The sequence below is a fragment of the Colossoma macropomum genome, unplaced genomic scaffold (assembly GCF_904425465.1).
Source record: "Colossoma macropomum unplaced genomic scaffold, Colossoma_macropomum, whole genome shotgun sequence".
NCBI classification, from domain to species: domain Eukaryota; kingdom Metazoa; phylum Chordata; class Actinopteri; order Characiformes; family Serrasalmidae; genus Colossoma; species Colossoma macropomum.
In genome coordinates, this window is record NW_023494801.1 from 16,454,418 (window position 1) to 16,468,024 (window position 13,607).

Here is a 13,607-nt window from a genome sequence, read left to right on the forward strand (position 1 = left end):
CTTAAGACATTTTGTACATGACTTGGCATTTATCTTGACACAACTTATTGGTTTGACCCCAACTGATTTGGCAGGGTGTAACAATATATTTAGTTCATGACTCAACTTACGTTCACACTTCAGTATTCTTGTGATATTTTGAACAAAATTTAAATGAAGAGAATGACAGGATGACTATCCACATGATTGCACAAGTTGCTAATAAGACTGAATGTGCTGTTGTGGATTAAGCTGATTGTGACTTTCAAACAATGCAACAGCATTAGAAGACAATTAATACAATGCAGATGATTTTGTTATCTCATAATGCGGTCACATTTTTGTATTGCAATGTATTGTCACAAAGTATTCTTATTCAGACAGAGAAATGAAATTCAATACTTTCATTGTACTGACAAAACAACTTTAATATCAAATTTAATACAGAAGCAGTCATCCTTATAAGCATTCGTGAGCCAATAAGCATGCTTGTTCCAAAATCTAGACTGGTGATTGGCTGTCTAAATTGCATTCAGCAGGCATGTTATTAATGTCAGTGCATCTTTTGATTTGTAAATTAAAGGAATCATTTAGGAATCACTATCAGTGCTGGTTTTTTGTTTGTTATTTCCCTAATTTCCCAATTCAGTAGTGGCCAAATCCCTCCCGCCAGCCAGGTCTAGTCCATCACACAGTGCTAATACATCCTCTGATTCATGTGAAGCTGGTCCTGGCTTCCAATTGCCAAACTGCCACTAAAGCAACATCAGCCCAACACATTTGCAATGGCTTGATTGATCATTATATTAAGTCATACTCTCTCTTTTCTCTTCAGGGTGACGGCTCCACCTTTCTGCAACTGGGCTCTTCCATTGAGCAGCAGATCAATGGCATCTTCAAGGTGATGGAGGAGTACAACTGGGACAGCTTTGTGGTGGTAACCAGCCAGTATCCTGGCTACGAGGCCTTCGTGGACTACATTCGCTCTTTCACAGACACTTCCTACTTCCTTTGGGAGCTGCAGGACGTCTTGACCTTTGACATGTCGGCTGACGGCATGAACGACCTCCGCGCTCGTCGGCTGCTGCAGCAGATTGACGCTCAAGTGCTGCTGGTGTACTGCTCCCATGACGAGGCCCAGTACCTCTTCAGCATGGCTAAGGAGGTGGGCCTGCTAGGACCGGGTTATATCTGGATCATCCCCAGCCTGGCAGTGGGGAACCCCAACATCCCCCCACCGGACAGCTTCCCTGTTGGACTTATTAGCATCATTACTGACCGCTGGAAGATGAGCCTGAGGAACAGGGTGAGAGATGGAGTGGCGATTGTGGTGAAAGGGGTGGAGAGCTTCCGCAAGCACAGAGGCTTTATTCCTGATGGACACACGGACTGCCAAACTCCGCTGCGGCCAGACACCAACGACACGCTTTTCAAGTGAGTGACAGGAGGGGGATGTTGGAGAGTTAGAGAAAATGCACAGAAGGTTATTGTATACATTAAAGTAGAGATGTGCAATAGTTGCATAGGCCATCGAATTGGAAGCCAGGCCTCCCCAGATTTATTATCATTAAAAAACAGTTTTCCAGTGCTAATAAAAATATTACAAAATGTACGGTCTTCGTGGACAAAGGCCTAATAATTTTTTTTCTACGTCAAATGGTTAAGTCACTTACAAAGCTTTTTACGTTATAAAGCTTCTTAAGTCATCCAAATTCTCACTGTACGGACAGCATTAGCTTTCTCCACTGTTTTTCCTAGGAATGACAACTTAGCTGAGCTGTGCTAGCTTCTATAGGCCACTTATCTAGCTAGCAAGTAGTCGTACTCGACTGTGGTAAAGAAAACAAAGTTAAACACTGAGAAAAAGTGACTAGAACATTGCTTTCTTCTAGGCGTTTACACCTATTCCTGTAAAATGTAGGACTGTTTTTAATTAGCTATTACTTTTCTGGTAATAACTAGCACTAGAGAGTTAAAGCAGTGGGTGGGTTATTTGTTTTTTAACGGCTTAACTATAATGAATTTGGCTAGTTGTTGATGGTCATCCTCACTATTGCCATGTCCCTGGGCCTTAATGCTTGCTAGCCACTGATATCACTATGATATTATCAGTACTATGACTGATTGATACTGCTTATAGATTCAGTACTTTACTGCTACTATCAATGGTTCCTTATTTTTTTTGCCTGATCTTGCATATTTATAAATAAGCCTATTTTACCCTATTTTTTAATAGCTCAGCAAACTAAAGAATGATCTGGCTGCTTTTGTAGTAGCAAGCGAATTCTTCATCAAGTAACTACACATTGTTTTGCTTCACCATAATTCTCTCCATCCTGTGCGTAGTGGGCTCTTTGAGTAAGTGAGCGAAGGACGGAGATGGGGAGCCATAGAGGGAGAGAGAGAGAGGTGGGAGGGTAAATCGGTGATTTTATCAGTACTCCTGCACACCAGTTCTGTTTATTGGTGTGACACATTACTTCCACTCTTTTTTATTATTTGGCCACTGTTAGCACACTCCTGACCCTCATGCAAAGTGGCAAGTGAGGGAGATATAGAAGATAGAGCAAATAGATTTTAATGTTTCCATAAATTTCAGTTTCTCCAGCACTGATAGTAAAACCATTCTCTCCTTATACTCTGTTTGTTACTAATTTACCAGTTCCCATTGAGAATCAGGTATCAGTCGGCATCCCTATATTACAGAGAAAGGTAAGGTATACAAAAGATGCAGACCTTAAACTAAACTCTCTTAAAACAACAATATAAATGACAAACACATTAGTGCATTTGGTTTCTGATAGAGACGGTCAAACCTAGCACACCGTCTGTTCTGAAAGCCACCATGCTGTGAGTATCATATCCTGCTTTAGGCTCAGGGATCAGAGGCAGAAATATAGAATGATAAGATATGTCCCGTCATGCCAGCGCAGCCTGAAAAAAGCAATCTGGTGCCATCTGTGGCAGGGAACACGGAGCAAATCCTATTTGGTCTGAAAAAATTTTAATCAGCCAAAGGGAAGCTGAGGACAGAAGACAGAGAGATGCAGAATCTGGCACAAGTCAAGGTCACTGAGTACAGACACACTGAAACTCTGCACAGTGTGCATGTGTGTTTGTGTCTGAGACTGAGGAAGCTTTGACATAAGGCAGTGCAATACAAATGCTAAAAAGGCTTCTTGACAGCTACAAATCTATTCATGCCCACAGGGCTGAGTTGCCTTCTCACAGTGGAAGAATGGACAAAAACACTTGTGGATTTTTCAGATCTGAAGTAAAAGTGGAGCTTGATTTTCTCCTCTCTCTCAAAGTTGAAAGCTTTAAGTACTGCTTATCTGATAGTGACAGTTGGTGGTCCACCAGGTCTTGCATACTAGTTATGAGTCCCATTTTCTCTGTATCTTTTAATTATTTTTTTGAACTCCAGTTTTTCGTTTATTTTCGTTTGACTTTCCCCTTTCTTATGCCAGTGGATTATTTACATCAATCATTTTAGCCATCGTATCAGTGTTGGCACGTCCTTTATTGGACAAATCTCCTGAAAAAGTCTTAAAAATCTACTGCCTAACGTGGACCAAATGCGATGGATTCGTACAAGCTGACATACATGACTTTCAGTTACCACAGTGTGATTTTCTAAACTGTATATATAGTTAGGGACCAAAAGTCTGACACCACCAGTGACAATGCTTATATTTGGCATTATTTTCTAATTTAATACAGAGCTTTTCATTTAAAATTATATTACCAACATAACAATCTTAGTGAACAGCAAAATCTTTAACATTTTAACATGAATTTTAGAATTTATTAATTATTAATTAATATTTGTCCTCCCTTTCTGTTGATCATTTGCAGAACTAAAGGATTAAAACAATTCTAGATTTTAGAGATTAGCTTCTTTTTTAATCACACATAAACAGCCTCTTGACCAACCGTTTAATTTTTAATCTAAAGCATACTATGTTTCACCTCAGAACACATTCAATATGAACAAGCTAAAGGTTGTTTGATGTATAAAAGACAAAAATTTAATGCAATATCCACTCTTTTACTTACAAATGCAACAGAATTTCTTCACTTGTTTCTATGAGCTTTTCAGTGAGAATAATGCATATTGCCTTCCATGACGCTCTTGGCAATAAACGTCTAAAGGTTAATATTAAGTTATTAGACATTGGTGAAACCGTCTAATACTGAGGCTGTTCAATATTGTGCTGTTTGATTTGGAGCATCAAGATATAACCCCATCATTTTCACCCTCACCAATTGCTTGTAATTAAGTCTGGTATTAGTGAGCTGGTGATTTGGTCATTTCACCTGTTAATGAGATTACAGCAGATTACCAGATTACACAGGCTTTGCATACAGATGACACATAACCATGCCCACATTACTCATGGGGCTCTCATCACTGCTAGGATCAGTGTGCGTGTATACAGAGGTGAAAAGGCACAGGAGGACAGGCTGTCCAGCGTGCAGTAGCATCCAGACTTCATTGTATCATTATGGTCAGCTGTGAGGCCATGAATGAAGAGGCCACTAGACAATTGAGCACAGGAGCACTTTTTCAGTGGAAAACTGTAATAAATGTCTGAATAAAATCTTATATTTTTATAATTAGTTTTATATTTTTCTAAAGATTATTTATATAATCTTATATAATATGCTTATATTTATAGGGTGCAGAAGGCATAATTTTATCACCTATGCAGCATACCATATAGGGAGTAAGGAGCCATTTCAGGTTCAACCAAAAGTGCTCTCATGCTAAACAAAAAGATTGACCAGGTTTCTGTCCATACCCCTCTCATCCTCTGGTGCTCTAAACTTAATACTAATACTTAATACTAAGTAGTGTTACACTAGGAAAATGAATGAGACTGCTTATGTAGTGGTTTCAGCATTTATCGCTCCAAACTAAACTGCTAATACGAAGTCAGGAAATGATGCAGGGCACAGATCAGGCAGTGTCGTAAAACGTAATGCAGTGTACACAAGCGTGACAGTGGTGCACATACATGGTACAAACTGTGCATAGGTCGCAGCTTGTGTAGCGATAGTGCTATTGCAAGTGAATGGCTGAATTTCTTCTCTTTCCCATTTTAGTAAGCAAACCACACTCATTCCCGCCTAGTATACTGAAGTAGCAACTGTTCAAAGATAAGGCCTTGGTTACTAAAACCAAAATAAAGAACAGAATGGAGCAATCATTTGACTGATAATAGCCAAAACAGTTTTTGGTGTTGGGGTGTGAGTAATACTGCTGCCCTGTTAGGGTAGACCAGGGTTTCAGTTTTCCCACTACACCCATAGGAGTACTTGGGCAAGATTCCTCATGCTACATTCACCTACATTGAACTGTAAGTTGCTCTAGATATAAAGCCTGAAATGTGTGTCACTGTTATTGACGTAAGATTTGATTTTGGTAATTACGGTTATCGTTTATCGCCTAGGTCTACATCTTCATAGCCTTCATCATGTCCTTAATGTCCTTAACTATAAGTGTGGTCAAATGAAATTTCTGATCAAAATGCAGACTGTAATGATCTGATCTGATCAAAATGCAGACTGAAATGTTAAACCAGTTTAATGCTTTAATAACAAACACATTTCAGGATCTCTCATTCATGGGATTACAGATCAAAATGTCCACATCTTCTGTGATTTCCTTCCACAGGCATATGCTGAATGTGTCATGGGAGCACACAGACTTCTCATTCAACAGCGACGGGTATCTGGTCAACCCATCTATGATTATCATCACACTGGACCGAGAGAGGCAATGGGACAAGGTAAGCCTCAGAAGACATTCAAATACACAGACAACTATGATTTGTAAGCTCCAGTCATGGTCATCCACATTATAGCCTATTATATTCATGTTTATGAATACAGTCGACACTTGCTACTAAATATGGAAAAATTTGCTTCATGGACACTAATTCAATGCATCAGTGACACTTTCTGAAAATATACTCCATTTACAAATTTAAGTTTGTGTTTCATCGTTTTTCCGCACTTACATTGGGTCTTACAAACATGCTTTTCTTGCTCTTAGCCCAACTTCTGTTGATGTTGACTACTGTTGACTTTTACTGTTAACTAAATCTCGGCACTCTACAAGAGGCTCCCAACCACTGGGCCATGAACCAGTACTGGGCCTCAATTGTGCAGCAGTGAGCAAGGGGAAACAGTAGCCACTTTATAATTCCACTTTATAATTAAATTTACTGTTATTATTAGCAATGTAATTTTATTTAAAGCCCCTGGGAACCTAAATACATGTTTTTTAATTGGGTTAATCTTGCTTACATGGGCACACAACATACATGCTCTGTATGTCCTGTGAATAACTTTCCAATGCCCAGTAAATGGCTGATGTATTTTACCTACATTCTCCTATCCATGTAATATAGGCATTGCTAATATTGGGTAGTACATATGTCAGCAGGGTCCTGACTAATCACTGTGTTCCTTTGAAGAAACTAATCACACAGAAGTTAACAATGAGTAAAAGCTAACTCAATAAGGATCTTTTTTTATACTTCAGTCAAAAACATTGCTGTGATTCACTCTGTTGTAAAAACGGCTAAGAACCCCTGCTCTGGAATATACAGTAATATAATCAAAATCTAAAGTTTACATATATTATACAATATAAAGTTCACATTAGTGTGCTGCTGAGTATATTCACAATGCCAATTTTTAGTGAGTTAATTAACAGTTATTACAATGTAGACTATATATTTTGTGCACTGAGAGCTAATTCAAGTGGATTGTTCTTTTCCATATTCTGATGGCTAAGAGTTACTTCTTAGTTCTTCAGAAACACAGCCTTGAGCTGCATGTAAGTAATTATTGAGCTATTGATGTTTTCCTCAAGGTTGGCCTATTTATTTTGGATGTGCTGTATTCCATCTGAAGGTTCAGCTTGTGTACCTGGCAGGTCGTGGATGTGGAGCAGAGTTAAATCAGGGCTGAGCCTGTGAGGTGTTGAGATGGAGGGCTCTCTCTTTGGTGCTGTGAAGTTGGGGGAGGGAAGGTACTATGAAAAATAGAACAAAGCCCCCAAATGAGAGGAGTGCCATTATGATTTGAATACATGGGCTGGAACTTGACATACGCGTCAGACCATGTCTCACACACATCTAGAGACACCATTATCATTTATTACCGTTTCTTCCAGACACTGCAGACAGACCATTGCATCAGTAGTCCTAAATCCAATATAGTCCTGCACTTCTGAAACACTGTGGCTATTCAGAGCTGTTTGCAGCCAGGGCTGTTTGTTTGACTGACGTGCTTGTAACTCGCCATTAAAAGCCTCATAATTCGAATTGGACTTCAGACTTCAAATTTCAGCCTTAGAAAGCAACACAAAGAAAACTAACCAAATTAAGATGCTAACACAGTAAATGAACAAAACCTTTCAAAATAAAACCTAAAAAAAATAAACTATACATATATATATATACATAAACAGTACAAAAACCATTTGTGATTATTACTGTGCCGCCCTGGCTCTCTATGGTAGACATTTAACCCTCACTAACTAAACCCACACCCTGACATAATAACACACAAACAACACAAACACATCTCAAACTAACAAACAACAACAACAACAAATGTCTCTTTTCACTTGAGGGGTGAAGTATGTGGTGCAGCTTTGCATACCATGCCTTCAAAGCCCTTTCTGCAACACAGAGCAAGTGGCAGCCACCACTATATAAATGATATGCAATGGGATTTAACTCTAGTTACAGTCAAGTACAGAAGTACACATGAACAGGATGTACATCTATAATTGAGCAGCTAATATGAATGTAAGTTATTTATAAAATATGCATATTGCAATAAATGAAAGAACTGACTAGAGTAAAGGGGAAAAGGCTGTTATTCATAAGAACTAAAGCGTGGGATATACAGTGGTTGTGTCCATTACAATGTGTGCACTGTGTGTAATAACGTGCACTTACAGCAGTTTAAAGCAGACAGATGTGAGTAGGGTCCTTATTCAGGAGGATGATGGCCTGGGTAAAGAAGCTGTGGAGGTGACGGTTGGTCGGACTCTTTAGGGCTCTAACTCTTTGTCTCTGCTGAGATATAAACTAAACTAAAATTCTGTACTGAAGGCTCTGGACTTACCTTGGGCTGGTATGAATCAACTTGAAAACACCTCTGGCATGTGGTATACAAGTAATATAAATAAACTTTCAGGGCCACCATAGAAACCATTTTGGCTGAAGAGCCTTGCACGGTCTGTTTCAATTTCAGTATAACTGACTCAATGGCCGATCTGTCCTGCAATTTTATGAGGTAAATAATGTGAGCTGGTTAAGGGTACTCGCGCTGTATGTGAATGCTGCTGCTAACCTATAACAAAAATTGTAGCGCAACTGTAACTAATTGTGAAGTAATGCTTCATTCTTAAGGTTATATAGCTTTCTCAATTTATATATAAACATATATATACATCTAGAGCTCTGTTTGTCATTCTGCACACAACTACATTATATTACTTTTATTATAGCTTCTTACGTATTATTTTTGAGTACTAAAATCATATTAGAATAATTTCATAGATGTAAAATACAATTTTATACATGTCTAATAAAAACAAACAAGACCATTTACACCGTAACAATTCACCTTATTGGATACACTGTTGTTGAACTCCACAGCTCACATTTTACGCTTCTACATGTTCTCATGTTGTTTTATGTTGTTATTCATATTCACAGGGGTACAATGTTCTCATTCAAAAGGAGCTACCTGTGGTAAAATTGTACTGACTTATGGCTAATTTTCTAAATGGAAAAAGAAATTAAGACAGTATGCTGATGAAATGGGTGTAAGTGTTATGCTACAACAACAGACCAATCCTGCTTATGCCCCTATGTAAGCCTGCAGACTGTCATGTCCATCATATGATCTGTTAGAAATGCATGTATTTTTAAGCCATTCAAGATACGTTCTTAATGTGATATCATTATAAAGTGGCTATTATGTGATAGATGAGTCCGGCTTTGCTATGATGGTGTAATTTTGCATGCAGGTGAAACTTTCAGAAGAAAAGTATTCCTCTATTATAAGCATGCATAATGAGACCATTTCTCTCACAAAGGCACTGATAAAGGCGAACGCGTTCCAGCCGTGATTTATGCACCATGAGCAAATCTATCCAACATAATGTATTATTTTTGAGTTTGAGTCACATTGTTCACCTGTCTCCAACAGCCAGTGAGTTGTTTGCTATCACTCTGTCACTGATAAGTCTCGTCCAGAATACTTTTCCTGTCACCTGTGAAGACTCACAGCGACAACAGCAATATTCAGAACACCATCAATCTCTATAAAAGTCTTAAAAGAAAGGAGTACTCCAGCATTTCATAATCTAATCTAGATTTTCTGAATCAGTAGCATTTCATAATCTAATCTAGATTTCCTGAATCAGTTGCATATCACTGAAATTTGATACTCAGTTGTTGATTCTAAAGACGCTTATAATAGACAGTATTGGGCAGCTGCTGAAACACATATCTTTGTAAAACATTATGAATTCTTCAGCCAAAGGAATTCCTAAATGAAGCTGTGAATCTGAATTAAGTGTTTTTGAGGATTAGCTTGTAAGAGGAGAATTTGTGTAAACAGTGGAATGGCCACTGGAATAGCTTTCTTACTGTGTTGTTCCCGTGTTTAATAGTTGGATAAACCTTCAGTCTAACAACTTTCATAAGACATTTTCTCATTTCTCATTTCAGTTGTAGTTCTAGAAAAAAAACTTTTAATTGCTGAAGAACATTTACACTGTGTGTAGGTTCTTGAGACTTTAAAAAGGCTCTTCACACTCACACATCTCACTAACGGAAACAATCTTTAAAGACCCATCCACTGAAAGGTTCTTTAGAGAACCAAAAGATATTCTTCTGTGGCATCTCTCCAAAGAAGCCTTTTTAGCACCTTGATCTTTAAAAGAGAAGTCACTGATAGACTGTGACTTCCTCATTGAAAGTTCTAGTGTAATCTTTGTGGCATGTAAAGCAATAACTTCTGGAACTAACTAATGGAAGTTGAGGCGGGCAATCTCTGTAGAAGATGCATGACTTTCTGGGTATTCATTCCTGCCATGTCCCTTAGGGGCAAAGTCCAGTCTCTGGACTCATTGTCTCTGGTTCACTTGAGAGATGAACAGCCCTCTATATCTCCCTCGCACATCTATCTATCTGTGTGCTGGCCTACAGAGTGACACCTCACTCCACTCTCTCCTCCTGCTGCAGAGGGAATTTATTAGGCAGGTAAATCACCGGATAACTCTTTTCAAAAGCGGTCCGGCTGACAGCTGACGATGACTCGTTTTTCATAACTGCGTCAGAGTCGTCTCTCAATGACACTTCTTTTCCCGAAAAAAAGGCAAAGCAACATCAGGAACACGGAGAGAATATTAACCAGAGAGACAGACAGATCTCCAGACAGACAGATGAGACTGGGAGAAAGAATGAACATAAGGTGGAAAAGGCTCGGCCCATCTTACACTTTCCATTTTGATTTAAGGCTGTAAAAAGCAGCACATGCCTTAATCTGCATTTTGTCTCTCACAGAGAAGTGGAACACTGACAGGTCAGAAGAGGCCTTTTGATTTATGTACCTGATAGTGGTGCTCATAAAATCTGTCTGAAGCCGTTCTACGCAGCTGTAAAATACTTGATATGCATACATATGACCATACACATCAACTGCATTCTGCATTCATGCGCCAACTTATTAAATACCATTCATAGAATATCCTTTGACCATTATGTGGCTTGGCAACCACAGCCTACTGCTATTACTTAGTGGAAGAACGGTCCATTGCAATCATTATTTATAATATTTTTCACTGAACACTGGGGTATTTTATTATGTATTAATGTTTTATGGAATTTGGTGCCATTTAATAAAAGCAATAAGCCATTTAAGGTTGTGCATTACAGTGATTTTACCACAGTTGAAAGAGCTTTTCCGCTTCATGCCATGCCTAATATTAGGGCTATGCACATTAAATGTAACATTCAAATATTTGTCAAATTCAAAGAAAAAAGAAATGCAAATGCACATTTGAAGAAAAAAAAAAATTAAAGCTGCCTTTGCCTCTTTAGTTTACATCACAAATGATGACTACCAAATGGGGGGAGAACATGCCAGTGCTAACCATAAATAAACAAAACGATTCATTTATGCTTTAATTTTAATTGCATGGAGTTCTACATACTATGATTTCAACTATGAGATTTCAACATACAGCAGCTTAGTCATTCTAAACGGAGGAATATGTTCGTTTTATTAACCAAAAAACGCTAACAAGCAAAAATACGAATAACTGGATTAAATACTGTGCTTTTGGGGTCACTTAATAATTTATGCTAAAAATGAATTGTATTTGTTGACAAAAGTACATGAATCTCTGCTTTCAGTAAGTGACCCCCTTGAGCAGCACTGACTTTAACCATACAGTGAAGTGATCCAACATTATATATTCTGGTTGGCAAAAGTATGTGAACATCTAGAATTATCAGTTTGATAAAGGTGACAATTAGGGCCAGGAAGTTCAATCAACTGGATAGCAATCAGGTGTGAGTGTGGCCCTACCCTATGTAAAAAACAACAATCTGAGACTACACCATGATAGTCTGGTCTTTACCACACATTTATAGGGCATGCCATCTTAGTAAATTAAGTTTCTAAGGACCTCAGAAAAACATTTGCCGATGCTCAGGCTGGGAGAGGTTCTAAAACAATTTCAGAAAAGTGTGGACAGACATTGTCTGTGAGTCAAGTCAAGTCAAGTCAAGTCAAATTTATTTATATAGCGCCTTTTACAACAGATGTTGTCACAAAGCAGCTTTACAAAGAATCCAGGTCCACGCCCCCAGTGAGCAAGCCTTGGTGACAGTGGCAAGGAAAAACTCCCTCAACAGGAGGAAGAAACCTTGAGAGGAACCAGACTCAAAAGGGGAACCCATCCTCCTCTGGTCGACACCGGATAAGAGGACAGACACAAAACAGTATAAGTGGATACAGTTTAACACCACTGTGCAGTGCGCCGGCCACATCTCAGGTCAGACCCTCTTAGGACAGGCAGTGAGGCAAACAATGTGCAAATGAGGAAATACACCACCACTGTTACCCTTCCCAGGAGTGGTCATCCAACAAAAATGACTCCAACAGGAGTCCTAAGGAGTATAGCATTCCAGAAGATCACAAAGAACCCCAAGTTAACGTCTATGGATCTGCTGCCCTGTCTTACACTGGCTAATGCCAGTGTTCATGAGTCCACCAACAGACGAACACTGAACAAGGGTAGTATGTATGGAATGAAAGCATGGAGAAATCCACTACTCTCCAGAAGGAACATTGCTACCTGTTTAAAGTTTCCTAAAGACCACCTGGATGAGCCAGCAGACTTCTAAAGTAATTTGTTTGGCTTAAATGAGAAAAGTTATGTTTTACAAAAAATAAATACTGCAATTCCAGTTTTTTTTTTAATTGTTCGATTTTGCAACGGAAAAGCCAAAGTCCTGATATTATTAGATCGAATAGAAATGTTGTGGCAAAACCTTGCATGGTGTTCATGCAAGAAAGCCCACCAACATAACAGAGTTCTGTAAGGAGGAATGGGCCAAGATTCCTCCAAGTCAATGTGCAGGGCTGATCAATAGCTATAGGAACTGTTTGGTTGAAGTCAGTGCTGCTCAAGGAGGTCACACAAATTACTAAAGGCAGAGGTTCATATACTTTTGCCAATAAAGACATTTATTTTTTGGAATACTTTGTTTAATGAATAATTGATAAACTATAATATACTTTGTATTACTGGGTTATCATTATCTATTGTTACTTAAATGAAGATTTGATCATATTGTGGGTCACATTTATGTAGAAATTCACATAATGGTAAAGGGTTCACAAACCTTTAAGCAGCAGTGTGTGTCATATTGTCAGAATCAGTCAAAGTATTCATAAGTACTAGCTGTCTTGGTCAACTATACTGACAGGCATTTGGTATCCACATTGTTAACATGTACAAATGCTTTTAAAGATATAAAATCCAGTAAATCCAGAAAGTGTAAATGAGCAGAAATACACATAAATGCACACAAATGGCATAAAGGTCTCTTAGCCGTGCATAAGTCAGGAAACAAAGGCGCAAGTAATATAGGGCGAAACATATATAGCTAAAGCGCCACCATAAAACCAAGTCACTTTGCTTGCATGAGTACTGCAAAATACTTTAAAAAGTTTGGTGTTGCTATGCATTATGGTCTACCCTGCTCAACACACAGCAGAGAAGTCAAATGTGTGCACGGATGTACAGACAAACAGACAGATGAACAGTGATTAGTATAGGGCACCAGCATTTCATGTGGGGCTTTAATCACTGCCAGATGGACAGAGAGTTTAGTTTCAAGAGAGAGAGAAAACACTGCACAGCCAATAGATTTGCTCCAAATCTGTCCGCTTATATACACTCGTAAGGCAACAAACTCAATTTAGGTTTTCTCCAACATGACAATTCCAGAAAAAAAATGCTTTCAACTTTCAAATATTCATTTTTGCAACTGTAGTCAAGCAAAAAATACTCCACA

At 38.6% G+C, this 13,607-nt stretch overlaps 1 protein-coding gene across 1 annotated transcript in view; it reads left to right on the forward strand.

Moving 5' to 3' along the window:
* The window catches only part of grin2ca (glutamate receptor, ionotropic, N-methyl D-aspartate 2Ca), a 99,922-nt gene that overhangs the window by 49,959 nt on the left and 36,356 nt on the right, over window positions 1-13,607 (forward strand). Inside the window, exons 3-4 of the mRNA XM_036590305.1 lie at window positions 815-1,413; window positions 5,660-5,774. Of these exons, the coding sequence (XP_036446198.1) occupies window positions 815-1,413; window positions 5,660-5,774 (714 nt within the window). The remainder of the gene's footprint in view (window positions 1-814; window positions 1,414-5,659; window positions 5,775-13,607) is intronic.